The following is a 14,186-nucleotide window of genomic DNA, read 5'->3' as shown; positions in this document are numbered from 1 at the left end:
GGACATGTTGTAGGCATGGCAGGGACTAGGAGAATCAGTTGTTCTTGGGTCTACACCTACAATGTTAAGATGCACGGCAGGAAGCAGAACAGATGACAGAGCTTTTGTTTCTAGAGCACGCAAACAAGGAGAATGTGAGGCATTTTTTAAAAGATGGAATCCAAATTAATATTTTATTTGGACACTCTTTTAGACATGCATTATCTAATTTTCTTAACCCTTCATGCCATTTTGTATAGGTAGACTCCCTTCAACTACAGGGAAAAGTGGTGCTGACATCACAGGTCTGGACAGAGCTGTCCTTTTGGAAGGGTAATGGTCTGTGATTGCCAGAAGCTGCATATGTCAGTCCCTTTCCACCACAGCTAATAATCTTTAATTACTCAGAACACCTGTCCTTGCCCTGCAGAAGTAACAATTTTTTTCATGGTAATCTCCCATCATTGACCCTTGGCACCATAAATGGTGCATTCATTCATTTATTCATTGTATGTTTACTTAAAACTTACCACTCTATGGGCAAGCACTGAACTAGAAGATTGGAAGACAGGATCATAAAATGCAGCTACTGCCCTCGAGGGGGACTCCTTCTAATGGAGTAACAAATAGCTACATGACAGGGTTGGGTTATAACACAAATGCTCCAGGAATAGAGGAAGACCAGAGAAGGCATTTCAGAGCTGAATGTAGCATGTGACTTGGGTTTTTAAAGATGAGTTAGCAAGCCATTATGTGTAGAATCAGAAAAAATATTTGAGGCAAAGGGATAGTTTGTGCCAAGGCAGGAAGACATGAAAGAGCCTGGAGCAGCTGAGAAAGACAATCTGTTGGAATGGACTGACTGCTGGGGTGTGTGTGTTGGAAGGAGGGGTTGATAAGCCTGGAGAGGTGGTAAAGAATCTTGATGCCATGTCTCGTGTCTATCTTAACCAGTAGCTAAGGGGAAACCAGCTGAGTTTTTTATAGAAATAAAATGATTAGGGTTAGTTTTAGTAGCATTGTTCTGATGTGAAGAGACAATTAGGAGATGTCATTCTAGAAGGCAAGAAACATGAGTCTTGCCTAGATTCTTGCCTGCCAGTCAAAGGGAGGTCTAGATTAAGGGACAGTGAGGCTTTAGAGAAAAACAGGAGTGAGGATGGACATATCTGGTGCCCTATTGGAAGGGAAGGAGAATTTTGAGGCAACTTTTGGGTGGTAGGGTCCACTTACTGACATAAGGAATACTAGAAAAGGGGTTGTTTTTTAATATGGGTAGAGTATAAACTTGCATTTGCACCAATAAATGTTACTCATGACTTGTAACGTTTTAGCATCAGCTCACACTGTACCCCTTCCCTTGAAAATCACACAGTGTCAATTTCATGACTGGTGGCAGTGTCCCATTTAAAGACCTCCTGCCGTTATTAAAATCCCTCTCCTCCTCCACATACTTTCCTTTCTCCCACAACAGACTCCCTCTACATGAACTCCTCCCCACTGCGAGACACCAATCAGAGTTCAGACTGAGGGCAAGCATGGAGCAGCTCTGGGCGCTGGTGCAAGTACAATTTCTATAAAAAGACATTGAGAAAACAATGAGCAATGTTGCCATTTTGCCTTTAATGGAAAAGTGGCCAGCAGTTACAGTAAAAAAAAAAAAAAAAAAAAAGTTCTTTTCATAAAACAAAACAAAATTTTATCCAGCTTCTAGGCAATCACTGTTTGAATTTTCAGAAATACACATGTACTTGAAAATCAATTTTTTTATAAAAATAAACTCTGAATGTGTGATTAAAAAGGGAGAAGCCCAGTCTTTTAGCTGCACAAATGTGTATTAAAAAGGAGAGGCATCTGTCTGAGATAGTTCACCCCAGTGCAGAGGGGGCTTTGACTTTGGGAGACAGAGCTTGCTTGAAGCGTCTCTTCAGGTCCTGCATGTTGGGAGAGCGGGGCCGAGGGATGAGGGAGGCTCTTCTTCTTTCCCCACTGAGGCCATGCATCTTGCTCACTTCTTTGCAGAGATGCTGAAACACATCACAGACATCTTCGTAGTTTTCGCTAGTGGAAATTTCAAGGAACAGGCTGCCCAGCTCATTGGCTAGCTGAATACCGTCCTGTGTCTGCACCTGCCGTGCATGCAAAAGGTCCCCCTTGTTGCCCACGATGATGACAGGGGCTTTAGAGTCAGGGTGGACCTTCCGGATGTGCTGATAAAGGGGTCGGATGGACAAGTAGCTGTCATAGTCTGTGATGGAATAGACCAGCAGAAAACCCTCGGCCCACTGCACGCATTTGGACAGGGAATCGACGACCTGGGGGAGGCTGTCTTGGATCTGAGAAAACATCAAAATGAGATCCAGTCAAGGAAACCCTCAGTGGGAGATAAACTCAAAACAACATCAAAGCAACCCTTGAAGAAACACTTGAAAAAGAAATCTCTAAATACAGTTTTCAGTTTCCACCCAGCTTCTGCAGAAGCAGGCTTTTGATATGGAAAGAACAGATTCCCAGGCAAACTCCCTGCCTGAGTTACTTTATTAGTTGTTATCCCTGCATTATTTTTAAACCCCTTACTTGTCAGGCAGTCTCTGGTGAACCATGGCTGACTGAAGAATGACCTCAAACCAGAATGGCTCAAGTTTTAGGAAACACTAACTCATAATAAACAAAACTTTGAAAATAAGCCAAGATAAATATCTATTCCCAAACTCATAAAAACATTTTTAACATGCACTTCTTAAGAATGTTACAGAAAGAAATTCCTTTCTTAGGGTTCTTCCACAAGACCTTTCCTCTGGAGAACGGAGTAGCAATTAGTAACTGGTTAATAAACAAGTTACATTCTAGACCCTCTGCCAAGGGGTTATCTGATTGCAATTACTGACTTGAGGGAACAGCCATTAACAGCAGCAGTTCAGCAGTGCTTGGGCCAGGCGCTGTGGCTCATGCCTATAATCCCACCACTTTGGGAGGCCGAGGTGGGCGGATCACTTGAGGTCAGGAGTTCGAGACCAGCCTGGCCAACATAGTGAAACCCCATCTCTACTAATAAATAAATAAATAAATAGCTGGGAGTTGTGGCGGGTGCCTGTAGTCCCAGCTACTCGAGAGGCTGAAGCAGGAGAATCGAGGAGAATCGCTGGAACCTAGGAGGCGGAAGTTGCAGTGAGCTGAGATCCAGCCACTGCACTCCAGCCTGGGCAAGAGTGAAACTCCGTCTCAAAAAAAGCAGAGCTTGCCAGGGGAGAAGACTCTCTCCCATCAGAATCCTACCTCTTTTTTTGTTTTGTTTTGTTTTAAACGTTTTTTTCTTGTTAATGGTTCCATGGCTACCTCCGGAAGAAATGATGAGACCTGCTTAAGTAGTGATGGCCCACCAGGGTTGCAAAATGAAGTTAAGTCAGGTGCTTAACAAGAGGAGGCTGCTTCTAACCATGCCTCCCCCTTAGAGAGTTTCTAACACCCCAACCACTGGCCCCACCTGTGGACAGCCCATTCCTACCTCTAAACGTACAGGTCGGTTTAGATGCCTTGCTCAGACCCCTGCGCCCAGCATGGGCGCCCTATGTGCTGTGCCCACCGGGGTGCTCTCACGGGTGGGGGTGAGCTGTTTGCCCCTGGCGGTTCTTACCTGGACGCCCCCGGGAGTATCCTGGATCTGCAGGGAGAGCTGGTCCCCCTCGACATAGACCAGCCGTGAATACAGCTTGCCTGGAGAATGAAGCAGAGTTTGCTTTTTAATTCTCAAACTCCCATCCGTAAAAAGAAACATGCAAGCATAAAAGCAGGGAGCGTGAAAGTATTCTCACCTGTATTCGGTTCATAGTCTCCAATGAATCTCTTGGTCAGGAAGCGCACGATCATTGCTGAAAAGGAAATAGGAAAATCAACCGAAGGAGTAGAACAAGCCGGTCAAACCCAAGCACCTCGGACAAACTGGGGGGAGTGAAGGGTGCAGAACCGTGGGCACTGCTCGCTTCCAGAGGCTCCGCAAAGCCGTGGTACCGCGGGCTCGGCCGCGAGTACGACTGGCGGGACACCTCTCCCGCACCCCATCCCCGAACAGGCGCCAATCCCGCCGAGAGCCCAGGAGTAGATGCACCAGGAAACGCCAGGGAAGCAGGCCGGGACGGACCGGGACCCACCGAGCGCGAAAGCAGCCCGATTCTACCTGCACCCCCGCCCTCTGCTTCGGCCGAGGCTCCCTCTCTCCGCAGCGCCCCCAGTGGTCGCGGCCGGAGCCGGGGAGCGAAGCCGCCCGGGGGTCCCCGCCGCACTCACCGCTCTTGCCCACGCGGCCGGCGCCCAGCACCGCCAGTTTGATGTCCTTGGGCAGTAGGTAGTCCGAGGAGGACTCGGGGATGGGTGCGAGCAGAAAGTGCCCGGACATGCTGAGCGGCCGCATGGAGCGCGTCCCGGGGTCCGGCGCGCAATCCGAGAGGGCTGGGCCTCGCCGCACCCGGAGCGGGCTCGCCAGCTGGGGAGTGCGGGACTAGAGGTCCGGGACCGCGGTGGCTGCCTGCAGAACTGTCAAGGCCCGCGGCTTTTAAAGGGCTTGGTGCGCCCGGGAGCGCGGCGGCCGTCCCAGCTCCTCCTCGTCTCCGCCCCTTCCCGGAGCGGCCGGGAGGGGCGGGAGCAGAGGCCGCGGAGCTGACTATCGCCGAGGCTGTGCGCTTCGCCCGGCTGCTCGCTGCTCGCGGCTCCAGGCGCTCTGCGGCAGGACTGCGGCTCCGGGGCTCAGACCCTGGAGATACGGCCACCGTCCAGAGCGCGCGAGTGGCCTCTAGTCAGGCACTCTGCGAGTCTCCTCGCCCCGCAGCAGCCAGCCGGAGTCACTAGACCTGTGGGTGAACTTGAGATAGGAGTTACGAGTTGACGAGAGAGGAAGAAAAAGTGCAATCAGTTGGATGTTTCTGCAACAATGGGACAGATTCCTGTAAAACGCTGCCCTTTTTATTTTTAAAAGGTGCTAAGGGGCTGGGCGCGGTGGCTCATGCCTGTAATCCCAGCACTTTGGGAGGCCCAGGTGGGCAAGATCATCTGCGGTCAGGAGTTCAAGACCAGCCTGGCCAACATGGCGAAACGCTGTCTCTACTAAAAATACAAAAATTAGCGGGGCGTGGTGGTGGGCGCCTGTAATCCCAACTACTCGGGAGGCTGAGGCAGCAGAATCGCTTGAACTAGGGAGGCGGAGGTTGCAGTGAGCCGAGATGGCACCACTGCACTCCAGCCTGGACCACAAGAGCGAAACTCCGTCTCAAAAAAAAAAAAAAAAGAAAAGAAAAGAAAAGATGCTAAGGGGTAACATTAATATGGGAAAAGGGGGGGGCGGGCAAGAGCTCTGAATTAGTATCAGTGGAGGCAACTGCAGTCACTGTGACCTTGCTAGGGATAGATGAAGTCCCCTTAGGGGCAGTGATGGTTAGCAGCTCAGTATCCATGCCCAGCCCCTCCTCTGCAGGCAAGGGTTGCACTGGCTCATTCCTGAACACTCATGAGCACTCCACTGGCTGGGGGCCCTGGCCCCGCACTAAGTGTCCATCATTAATACTATCCTATGTGCTTGAGTCATGCATTTGCTTCAGTATCCAAATATTTACTTCCAGGTGCATGGTGGGGTCTAGGGTGGGGTGGGGGGCAGTGTGAGGAACAGGACACAGAGCTATAGACTGGTTCTTGGATTTCTGGAGCCCACCAGAAATAGTACAGCAGAAGCCTCAGGACTTTAACCTTGAACAGTTAGAAGACCTTCATGCCTCTGACCTCCTGTGTTCCAGCCTCACCTGCCTAATCGCCTATTAGACAGCCCCACCCTAATTCATACCTTTCTCTACCCTGGTTGTACCAGTTTTTGCTGCATGACAAGCCACACCAAACTAGATGGCTTAGAACAACAATCACTTACAGTTGTTGAGCCCTTTGATGCATCTGCAGGGAGCTTCCAGGTTCTGGAGGTGGGGGCTGGCTGCCCTTGGATAGCCTTACTCATGTCTGGCAGCTGTTGGCTGTGATGAGGGAGGGTAGTGACTGAGTTACATGTCTCTTCTCATTCAGCACGTTGGCCAGGGCCTGCCTTCATGGTAGCTGAGCAGAGTTCCAAGATAGTGGGTGGAAATGGATAAGGCCTCTTGAGACCTAGGCCTTGAGGAGGAACCCATCCCTTCTGCTGCATTCTGTTGGCCAAAGCAAGTCATGGGGCCAGCCCATATTCAAAGAGTAGGGAAATACACTCCGCCCCTTTGTGGAAACAGCAGAAAAGTCACGTGTGAAAGGGCAAGGAAGCAGAGAGTGATGGAGAATGGGGTCCATTTTTGTAATTGACCATGCTAATGAATGTGTCTCCATCCACCCAGTGGCCCAAGCCTGGGAGACATCCTTGATTCTACCCACTCTCTCACTTCCACATTGATTAATCGCCAAGTTCCATCATTTCTCCTCCTATATTTCTTGGTATATACAGTCTCCCTCTGTATCCCTACTGCTCTCCTCATTTCTCATCTGCAGAATTCTGAATAATCCTGAAGTAAACTAATCTAGACTAGATGGTGACTTCAGTTTACATGTTCCTCCCTTGGAGAAGCCGTCTCTGATCACTGCCACTGTCCCCACCCCTATCTTGCAGTTACTCACTCTCAGGGCACTGATCTCAACTATCATTACTTCTGGTGGAATATTTGTTTCACGTCTGTCTCCAGGAGGACAGGGACTCTAGCTTGTGACTCTAGTACCCAGCACATAGTGGCACCTGGGACTGGCAAGGTCCTTAATAAATGTTTGTTCACTGGCTGACTTTCCAAATGAATGAATGAATGCTGTCTTCAGTGTATGAACTGGAAAATACAGAAGTCATGTTTCTGACCATTTTCCCATTGCCTTGGTTTTGAGAGCAGCTTGCTCGCAGGAGGACGTGTGCTGGGAGATGTCCTGAGATAAACTGCCATATTTAAGTTGTACTGACTTTTGACTGTTCATAAGGCAATTTTCTCTGTTAAACTGCAGTTTAATTGAAAAGACTTGAAGCAAGGCACCTTCCTCCCTGATGGGGAAAAAGGCACCATAAAGACAATGACTGTCTAGGGAACAACTGGAAGCTGTTAAGTTCCAGGGTCACATGCAGCTCCGTGATGGGGGTCTGGGCTGTTGTCTCTCAGATTCCTTTGACTTCTCCTTTATGGATGCAAGGTGGCTCCTGCAGTATCAAGTCCTTACCCAAACAGGAAGGGAAGGAAGTACTCTCTTAGTTGTTCTCTTTAATTATGAAATAAAGCAGTTCTCACAAGAACTCAGCAGACTCTCTCTTACATCTCACTGGCCAGAACAGAGAAACTGGGAAAGAGATTACTCAAGTATCTAGCAAAGAAGACTGGGATGGCCATGACTAGTTTAGACAATCATGATTCCTCCCTCTAGCTGGACACACCACCACCCCCATCCAAAATCAAGAACTCACAGAGAGAATGACTGCCAAGGAGATCTGCCATAAACCCTATTCACCTTCCTGGAGTGAAAATCCAGCACTTTCAAGGGAAAAGAGTCTTTTCTTGGTTGAATGCTGAGTATCTGTGTCTCTCCTCACCTCCTTCTCTGTTTTACATTCCCAGTCTGGAATAAGACCATTGTAGCTTAAGGTCAGCCAATAAGGAAGATTCCTAAGACTGTTCTCTGCCCAGTGATAATTATGTTCCACTTTGCATTTACATTGCACCTTTGCTCAGAAGAGCTCAAGATATTATTTCATTCTCCTTGGAAAAGCTCTTTGCATTTATAAATATACAAAATAATCCATGACCTTCTAGTGAAGACAGTGACTGAACTGTAGAATTATAAATAGCCTTGCCTAAATTGTTGCTGCTTGTGTTCTGCCATTTCCTTTTAAATTTGTGTCCAGAGTTATGTAAAACTATGGTGCAACCAATATAACAGGCGTGCTGAAGTGGTTTTAAAAAGATAATAGAAATACGTAGGCATGGATACAGATATACAAATCTGTGGGTGTTTAGAATGAGTATAAAGGCCAGAGTTTGGTAATATGCAAATAATAGCACACTTGGGAAGTTATTAACTCTTTCCCAGTCAAATAAAAGCTTGAATTCTAGTCATCAGGCAAAATTTTGCCAAGGGTCCTCCTCTTGTTCACAAACAACTCCCCCACCCCAGCCATAACCCAACATCAACTCCCTTTCCTGTATATCCTAAGTCCTTGACTATTGAGTTTACTGGAGCCTCAGAGCCCCTGCCTTTGAGGTGCTCTCCCTAAACAGGAATCATGGCTCTGCCCTCTACCAGCTCCCTACTTTACTTCAACTCAGCAGGCACAATTACTGAAAATTGACTCTGTGAGGCTCTGTGATAAGTGCTTGCGCAGAACACAAAGAGCAGCGAACATTTACTAAGACAGCAAAGTATAACACACTCCTGCCTGCCTTCACAGACATCCCTGTAGTGAAATTTATCAAATTCACTATCATTTATAAATTACTGTTGAGTTTACCAAGAAAATTCTCAAATATTATCTTAATTTTTAATTAATCCTGTGAAACAGGTAAAGAATATCCTCTAAATTGTGGTTTAGACAAATTGAGTAACTTATCCAGTCATAGAGCCATATAGTGGTGCAGGCCTCAAGCCCTCTGAGTTTTAATCTTGGCACATTCCACGGGTATGGAGGGCAGGGTGCAGAGCCGGGCACTGTGGCTCCCACCTGTAATCCAGCACTTTGGGAGGCCAAGGCAGGAGGATTGCTTGAAGCCAGTTTTCAACCCTGTCTCTACAAAAAAAGAAAAAAGAAGGAAATAAAAGAAAAGAAGGAGGGAGGGAGGGGAGGGGAGGAAGGAAGGGAGGGAGGGAGGGAGGAAAGGGGAAGGGAGGGGAGGGGAGGGGAGCAGAGGGGAAAGAAAAATTAGCCAGGCATGGTGGTGCATGCCTGTTGTCCCAGGTACTCAAGAAGATGTGGTGGGAAAATTGCTTGAGCCCAAATCAAGGATGCAGTGAGCTGTGATCATACCACTGCACTCCAGCCTGGGCCAGAACAAGACCCTGCCTCAAAAAATTCAAAATTCAAAAAAAAATACAAAATAAAGAAAGCAGGTTGTAGAACACTGTGTTGGTAATGGAAGGCCAGAGCAGGTCAGGATGCAAACTCCAACAGAGCTGCCACAGGGAGAGTTAGGTCTGACCCAAGTATCAGGGAAAGCTTCAGCATGAGCTGGGCTGCAAGTGAGTCAGGTGTGATCGGTGGAAACCAGGGGAGGGCGAAGGCCTGTCAAATTGAGGGAACAGCATGCGCAAAATCATGGAGGTACATGGCAAGTGTGACAAATTCTGAGTAGTCTCAACAGTGAGAAGGATGTGGTAAGTGACCCAAAAGGCTGGGGGCCAGACTGTGAATGGCATGCTAAAAAGTTTATCCAGAGGCTATGGAAAGCCATTAATCATTTCTTGAGGAGAAGAGCTCCTTCTACAGTTGTTTCTCGGGTTATCTGTAAGGCTTTAGTTCCAGGACACACTGAGAATACCAAAATCCAGGGATGCTTAAGTCCCTGATATAAAAAGAGTGTTGTATTTTCATATAACCTATGCACATCCTTCCTACTTTATTTATTTTTTGAGATGGAGTCTCACTCTGTTGCTCAGACTGGACTGCAGTGGTGTGATCTCGGCTCACTGCAACCTCCACCTCCCGGGTTCGAGCAATTCTCCCGCCTCAGCCTCCTGGGTAGCTGGGATTATAGGCGTGTGCCACCATACCCGGCTAATTTTTGTATTTTTAGTAGAGACTGGGTCTCACCATGTTGGCCAGGCTGCTCTCGAACTCCTAACCTCAAATGATCCACCCACCTTGGCCTCCCAAAGTGCTGGGACTATGGGCGTGAGCCACTGCGCCCGGCCCGTCCTTCCTACTTTAAATCATCTCTAGATTACTTACAATACCTAATACAATGTAAATGCTATGTAAATAGTTATACTGTATTGCTTAGGGAATGACAAGCAAAAAGTTTGTACATGTTCAGAACAGATGCAATTTTTTGTCCCAATATTTTCCATCCCAGCTTGGTTGAGTTCATGGATGCAGAACTCACAGATACAGACACAAAGAGCAGACTGTACATACAACAGTATGAGTACTAGGAGCTTACAAATAATAGGATATGGGCCTGGTGCGGTGACTCATGCCTGTAATCCCAGCATTTTGGGAGACCGAGGTGAGAGGAACCCTTGAGCCCAGGAGTTCAAGGCTGCAGTGAACTGTGATTGTGCCACTGCACTCCAGCCTGGGTGACCCTGTCTCAAAAAACAAAAACAAAGCAAAACAAAATGATATGGTCTCTGACCTCAAAGATCTTAAAATTGTTTACTTACTCATCTCCCATGAGCAATTAATTTAATCTGAACCTCTCTTCCTTCTTAGGTGGAACCAAAAAAATCCAATCATCTTCACTTGAGCTAAGCCATCATCTCATTTTACAGAGACAGTAAAGAGTACCCCATTTATTTTCCAACCCAAATGATTTCCATAAATCCAAGTCTTGCTGGAGAAGTGTGTACGACAGCATTTGTGTGCCTCTTCCATTAGTGGCTTTGTGTGGTGGCCTGTCAGCAGCTCCTCGCTACACACGGCTGTTTGAAAAGATCACAGGTCAGAGCCTTGGCTGCTTATTCACTCCTCTGTGCACATTTTCCACCTCAGCAACAGCAGCTGCAGCTGCTGCCTCACTGTTATTATTCATAACCTAGCAACTGGTCGAACAGATTCTGTGGAGAAGGATTTTTGCTATCAATTTTTTTCTAAGTGGAGCTGGGGTGAAGAAACATGCTATAAACACTCATTCCAAATAAATCCAACCCAGTTTTAAATCCTTTGTCTTGTGCACAAAAAGAGTAAGATAAACCTACCTTGTTCATGTTTTAGCAATTCTTTATATTTTAGCAAATTTTCCATCCTAGTACAGAGAACATGCTACTACAGGAGTGGGAATATGGAAGAGACAAGAACCTGAGTGTGTGTTTCTGCCACAACATTCAGAAGAAAACTTCAAAAAACAGTGTGATATATTTTATCTAACCCTTTGAGACTGGTTTCAACTGAACAAAAATAGAAGGCCTTAGAAAATACCTGGCAAGATCAGAACAGACTTCAGTTCAAAGTTCAAGGAACCACACAGCCTCACTTACAATCATGGCTATTACTTAAAAATAGGGTGAAAAAATTTATAGTTAGGATATTTTTCTTCATTTTCACTGACAAGTGTAAGAAGGGAAATTGGACAGTAAGAGGTTAATTTATAAATTCACAATCTGTGGTGGTTGCTCAGGACCTGCATTTCAAGGCAGACATGTAATCTTATCAGCACACACACACATTACTCGAAGTTCGGAGGTTCCAATTTAATTATCTCCCCACTTATAAAACCTAATCTGCAGGACATCCAGATGGAGCTGCCCAAGAGGAAGATGGAACTACAGATATGGGGCTTCAGAGAATGTGAGCTCTGCAACTGAGCCTCAAGTATCAGAGAAGGCTAAAGATATAGACCAGTGGTTCTCAAACTTGAGCATGCATCTTATTCACTCAGAGAGCTTGTTAAATAGAGTGCTGGGCCCTATCCCCAGTATTTCAGATTTGGAGGGTCTTGGGCAAGTCTGTTTGTTTTTTTTTTTTTTTTGAGACGGAGTCTCGCTCTGTCGCCCAGGCTGGAGTGCAGTGGCACGATCTTGGCTCGCTGCAAGCTCTGCCTCCCGGGTTCACGCCATTCTCCTCCCTCAGCCTCCCGAGTAGCTGGGACTACAGGCGCCTGCCACCACACCCGGCCAGTTTTTTGTATTTTTTAGTAGAGACGGGGTTTCACTGTGTTAGCCAGGATGGTTTCGATCTCCCGACCTCGTGATCCGCCCACCTCAGCCTCCCAAAGTGCTGGGATTACAGGCGTGAGCCACTGCGCCCTGGCCAGGTCTGCATTTTTAACAAGATCTCAGATGATGCTGATGCTGCCAGCTGGGAGATCATACTTTAAGGACCTCTGGCTTCGATAACCCAGGAATAATTTATAAAGGAGAGAGACACAAATGTGGAACATCTAGGAGGGGCCAGAATGAGGCTAGAAGGGGGTCAGATAGGGAGAAGAAACAGCAAAGTATGATGGCAGAACCCTCTGCAAGAGAAAGAATTTGTTGGCTCTGTCAATTATTATGTGGATAAAATTAAATTGGAAAAAAGTACCTACATTTGTTAATTAGCAAGCTTTTCGTAACCTTTAAGAGTACAGTTTCATCAGTGGTGGAGGCGGAAGCCAGATTTGCAGTGGGCGACCAGGAAATTTAGCTATGAAAGGGAGGAGGAAGGCACAACAGGAAGGGCTGCTTGGTTTATTTGCTGGTTTTTGCAAGCCTGCAGGCTGAAGTCAAAAAAGCAGCAAGTTGGGCTGGGTGTGGTGGCTCACGCCTGTAATTCCAGCACTCTGGGAGGCTGAGGCGAGCAGATCACCTGAGGTCAGGAGTTCGAGACCAGCCTGGCCAACATGGCAAAACCCCATCTCTACTAAAAATACAAAAAAATTAGCTGGGTGTGATGGAGGGCGCCTGTAATCCCAGCTACTCGGGAGGCTGAGGCAGAATTGCTTGAACCCGGGAGGCGGAGGTTGCAGTGAGCCAAGATCACGCCACTGCATAGACCAGGATAATCAGTGAAACAAGAGGGCAGAGGCAAGAGCCCTGTCAATACCAACTCTTTCCTCTTTTATCCTCCTTGATACCTTGTTTTATGAAGGGATTTAGGTCTTACTGTTCCTCCTATACTGTCACCTCCTTAATAAGGCTTTATGGTGTCTCTCTTTTCCCTTCATTCCACAGTAGAGTAGGTACCAGTAAACATCCCCTTACTGGCCAGGTGCGCTGGCTCACGCCTATAAATCCCAACACTTTGGAAGGCCGAGGTGGGCAGATCACTTGAGCCCAGGTGTTCAAGATTAAGTCTGGGCAATATGGTGAAACCCCATCTCCACTAAAACACAAAAATTAGCCAGGCGTGGTGGCCTGCTCCTATAGTCCCAGCTACTCAGGAGGCTGAGGCAAGAGGATCACTCGAGCCCAGGTATTCGAGGCTGCAGTGAGCCTTGATTGTGTCACTGCACTCCAGCCTGCGTGACGAGGGAGACACTGTGAAAGAAAAAAAATTCCTTGATAAAGATCTATAGATACAAGTTGATAAAAACTCAGACCACTAAATAAAACATATATTGGGTAATGATAAGTACTATAAGGTATAATATAGAAAATGAATAAAGTCTGTATAGGATATTGAGATAATCTTGATAAAATTCGAGCAGAGGCTGACTAAAGGGGACAAATCATGGGGAAGGATGAAGGAAATGCATTCCTTCATAGCGTAACACGCTCCTTCAAAAGCATTCCTTCATATTTTGTACTTCAACTTACTTACAAAAGCCCTCAGGCACGAATGCACTTGGCATATTAAAGGCACAGCGAGAAGGCTCATGAAATTGGATCTGACTTTGGGGCAGGAAGTGGTACAAGACTAGGTCGCAAAGGTAGCTATAGTACAGATAATGTAGGGTTTTGTAGGCCACGATAATCATCAGAATATAAATGGTATTCAAAGCCATGAGGCTAAATCTCACCTGAAGTATAAAGGTACTTCAATATTTGGAGGTCAGAAAGACAGAACCAGCAAAGACTGCAGATCAGGTAAAAGGAAACCAGGAAAGGGTTCCAGAAGCTAACTGAAGCCAAACTCAATAATATTTTCTCTCACCAAAGTAGCAAAGATTAAATTAAAATAATCAATGCTGATGAGAATGCTGTGAGACAAGCATGTTCCCTGGAAGGTGGAATGCAAACCGGTATAACCCTTTGGTAAATCAATTCATCAGAGTGAATCAAGAATTTGAAAAACACATATTCTTCAATCCAGTATTGTGCTTGTGAGAAAATCTATTTTTGAAGATTAATCCAAAATACTAAAATTTTATGTATATTCATAGTATTGCCACTGATTGTTTTAAAAATTGCTATGCTGTACATCAAATAGGAAGAGTTCATTTTCTGAATACCTGTGCTAAGGATAGTAGTTCCCCTAAGTCAATTCGGCATGTCATCGTTTTCTCTCATGCCCAACTTCATCAGCCCCTCTGAATTGACACCTCATATCCTCATTTCCTTGTTGACAAGTCACAATTTACTTATTTCAT

The 14,186-nt window shown here is 46.5% G+C and overlaps 1 protein-coding gene across 2 annotated transcripts; it reads right to left on the bottom strand.

The window, feature by feature from the left end:
- Positions 1 to 1,652: 1,652 nt before the first annotated feature.
- Positions 1,653 to 12,485, bottom strand: RASL11A (RAS like family 11 member A). Of its 2 annotated transcripts, none has more exons than XM_004054289.5 (4): positions 4,264 to 12,485; positions 3,792 to 3,848; positions 3,614 to 3,693; positions 1,653 to 2,315 (listed from the first exon to the last, which is right to left on the bottom strand). In XM_004054289.5, exons 1-4 carry the CDS (start codon positions 4,385 to 4,387, stop codon positions 1,848 to 1,850), a joined length of 729 nt encoding a protein of 242 aa, XP_004054337.1. In that variant the 5' UTR covers positions 4,388 to 12,485; the 3' UTR covers positions 1,653 to 1,847. The 2 variants fall into 2 exon arrangements, with proteins under 2 accessions (XP_004054337.1, XP_018895033.1); XM_019039488.3 differs by lacking the exon at positions 4,264 to 12,485 and adding an exon at positions 4,128 to 4,232.
- Positions 12,486 to 14,186: the final 1,701 nt, after the last annotated feature.

Source organism: Gorilla gorilla, chromosome 14 (assembly GCF_029281585.2).
Source record: "Gorilla gorilla gorilla isolate KB3781 chromosome 14, NHGRI_mGorGor1-v2.1_pri, whole genome shotgun sequence".
Classification (NCBI taxonomy): domain Eukaryota; kingdom Metazoa; phylum Chordata; class Mammalia; order Primates; family Hominidae; genus Gorilla; species Gorilla gorilla.
This window is presented reverse-complemented; position numbering and strand designations above follow the sequence as displayed.

Bases quoted from the DNA above. Each gene is read 5' to 3' on its own strand.
- RASL11A (XM_004054289.5), bottom strand. From the start codon at position 4,387: ATGCGGCCGCTCAGCATGTCCGGGCACTTTCTGCTCGCACCCATCCCC. The intron at 3,849-4,263 runs GTGAGTGCGGCG...TTTCCTTTTCAG, and splicing joins CGGCCGCGTGGGCAAGAGCG to CAATGATCGTGCGCTTCCTG. The intron at 2,316-3,613 runs GTAAGAACCGCC...ATGTTTTCTCAG, and splicing joins ATACTCCCGGGGGCGTCCAG to ATCCAAGACAGCCTCCCCCA.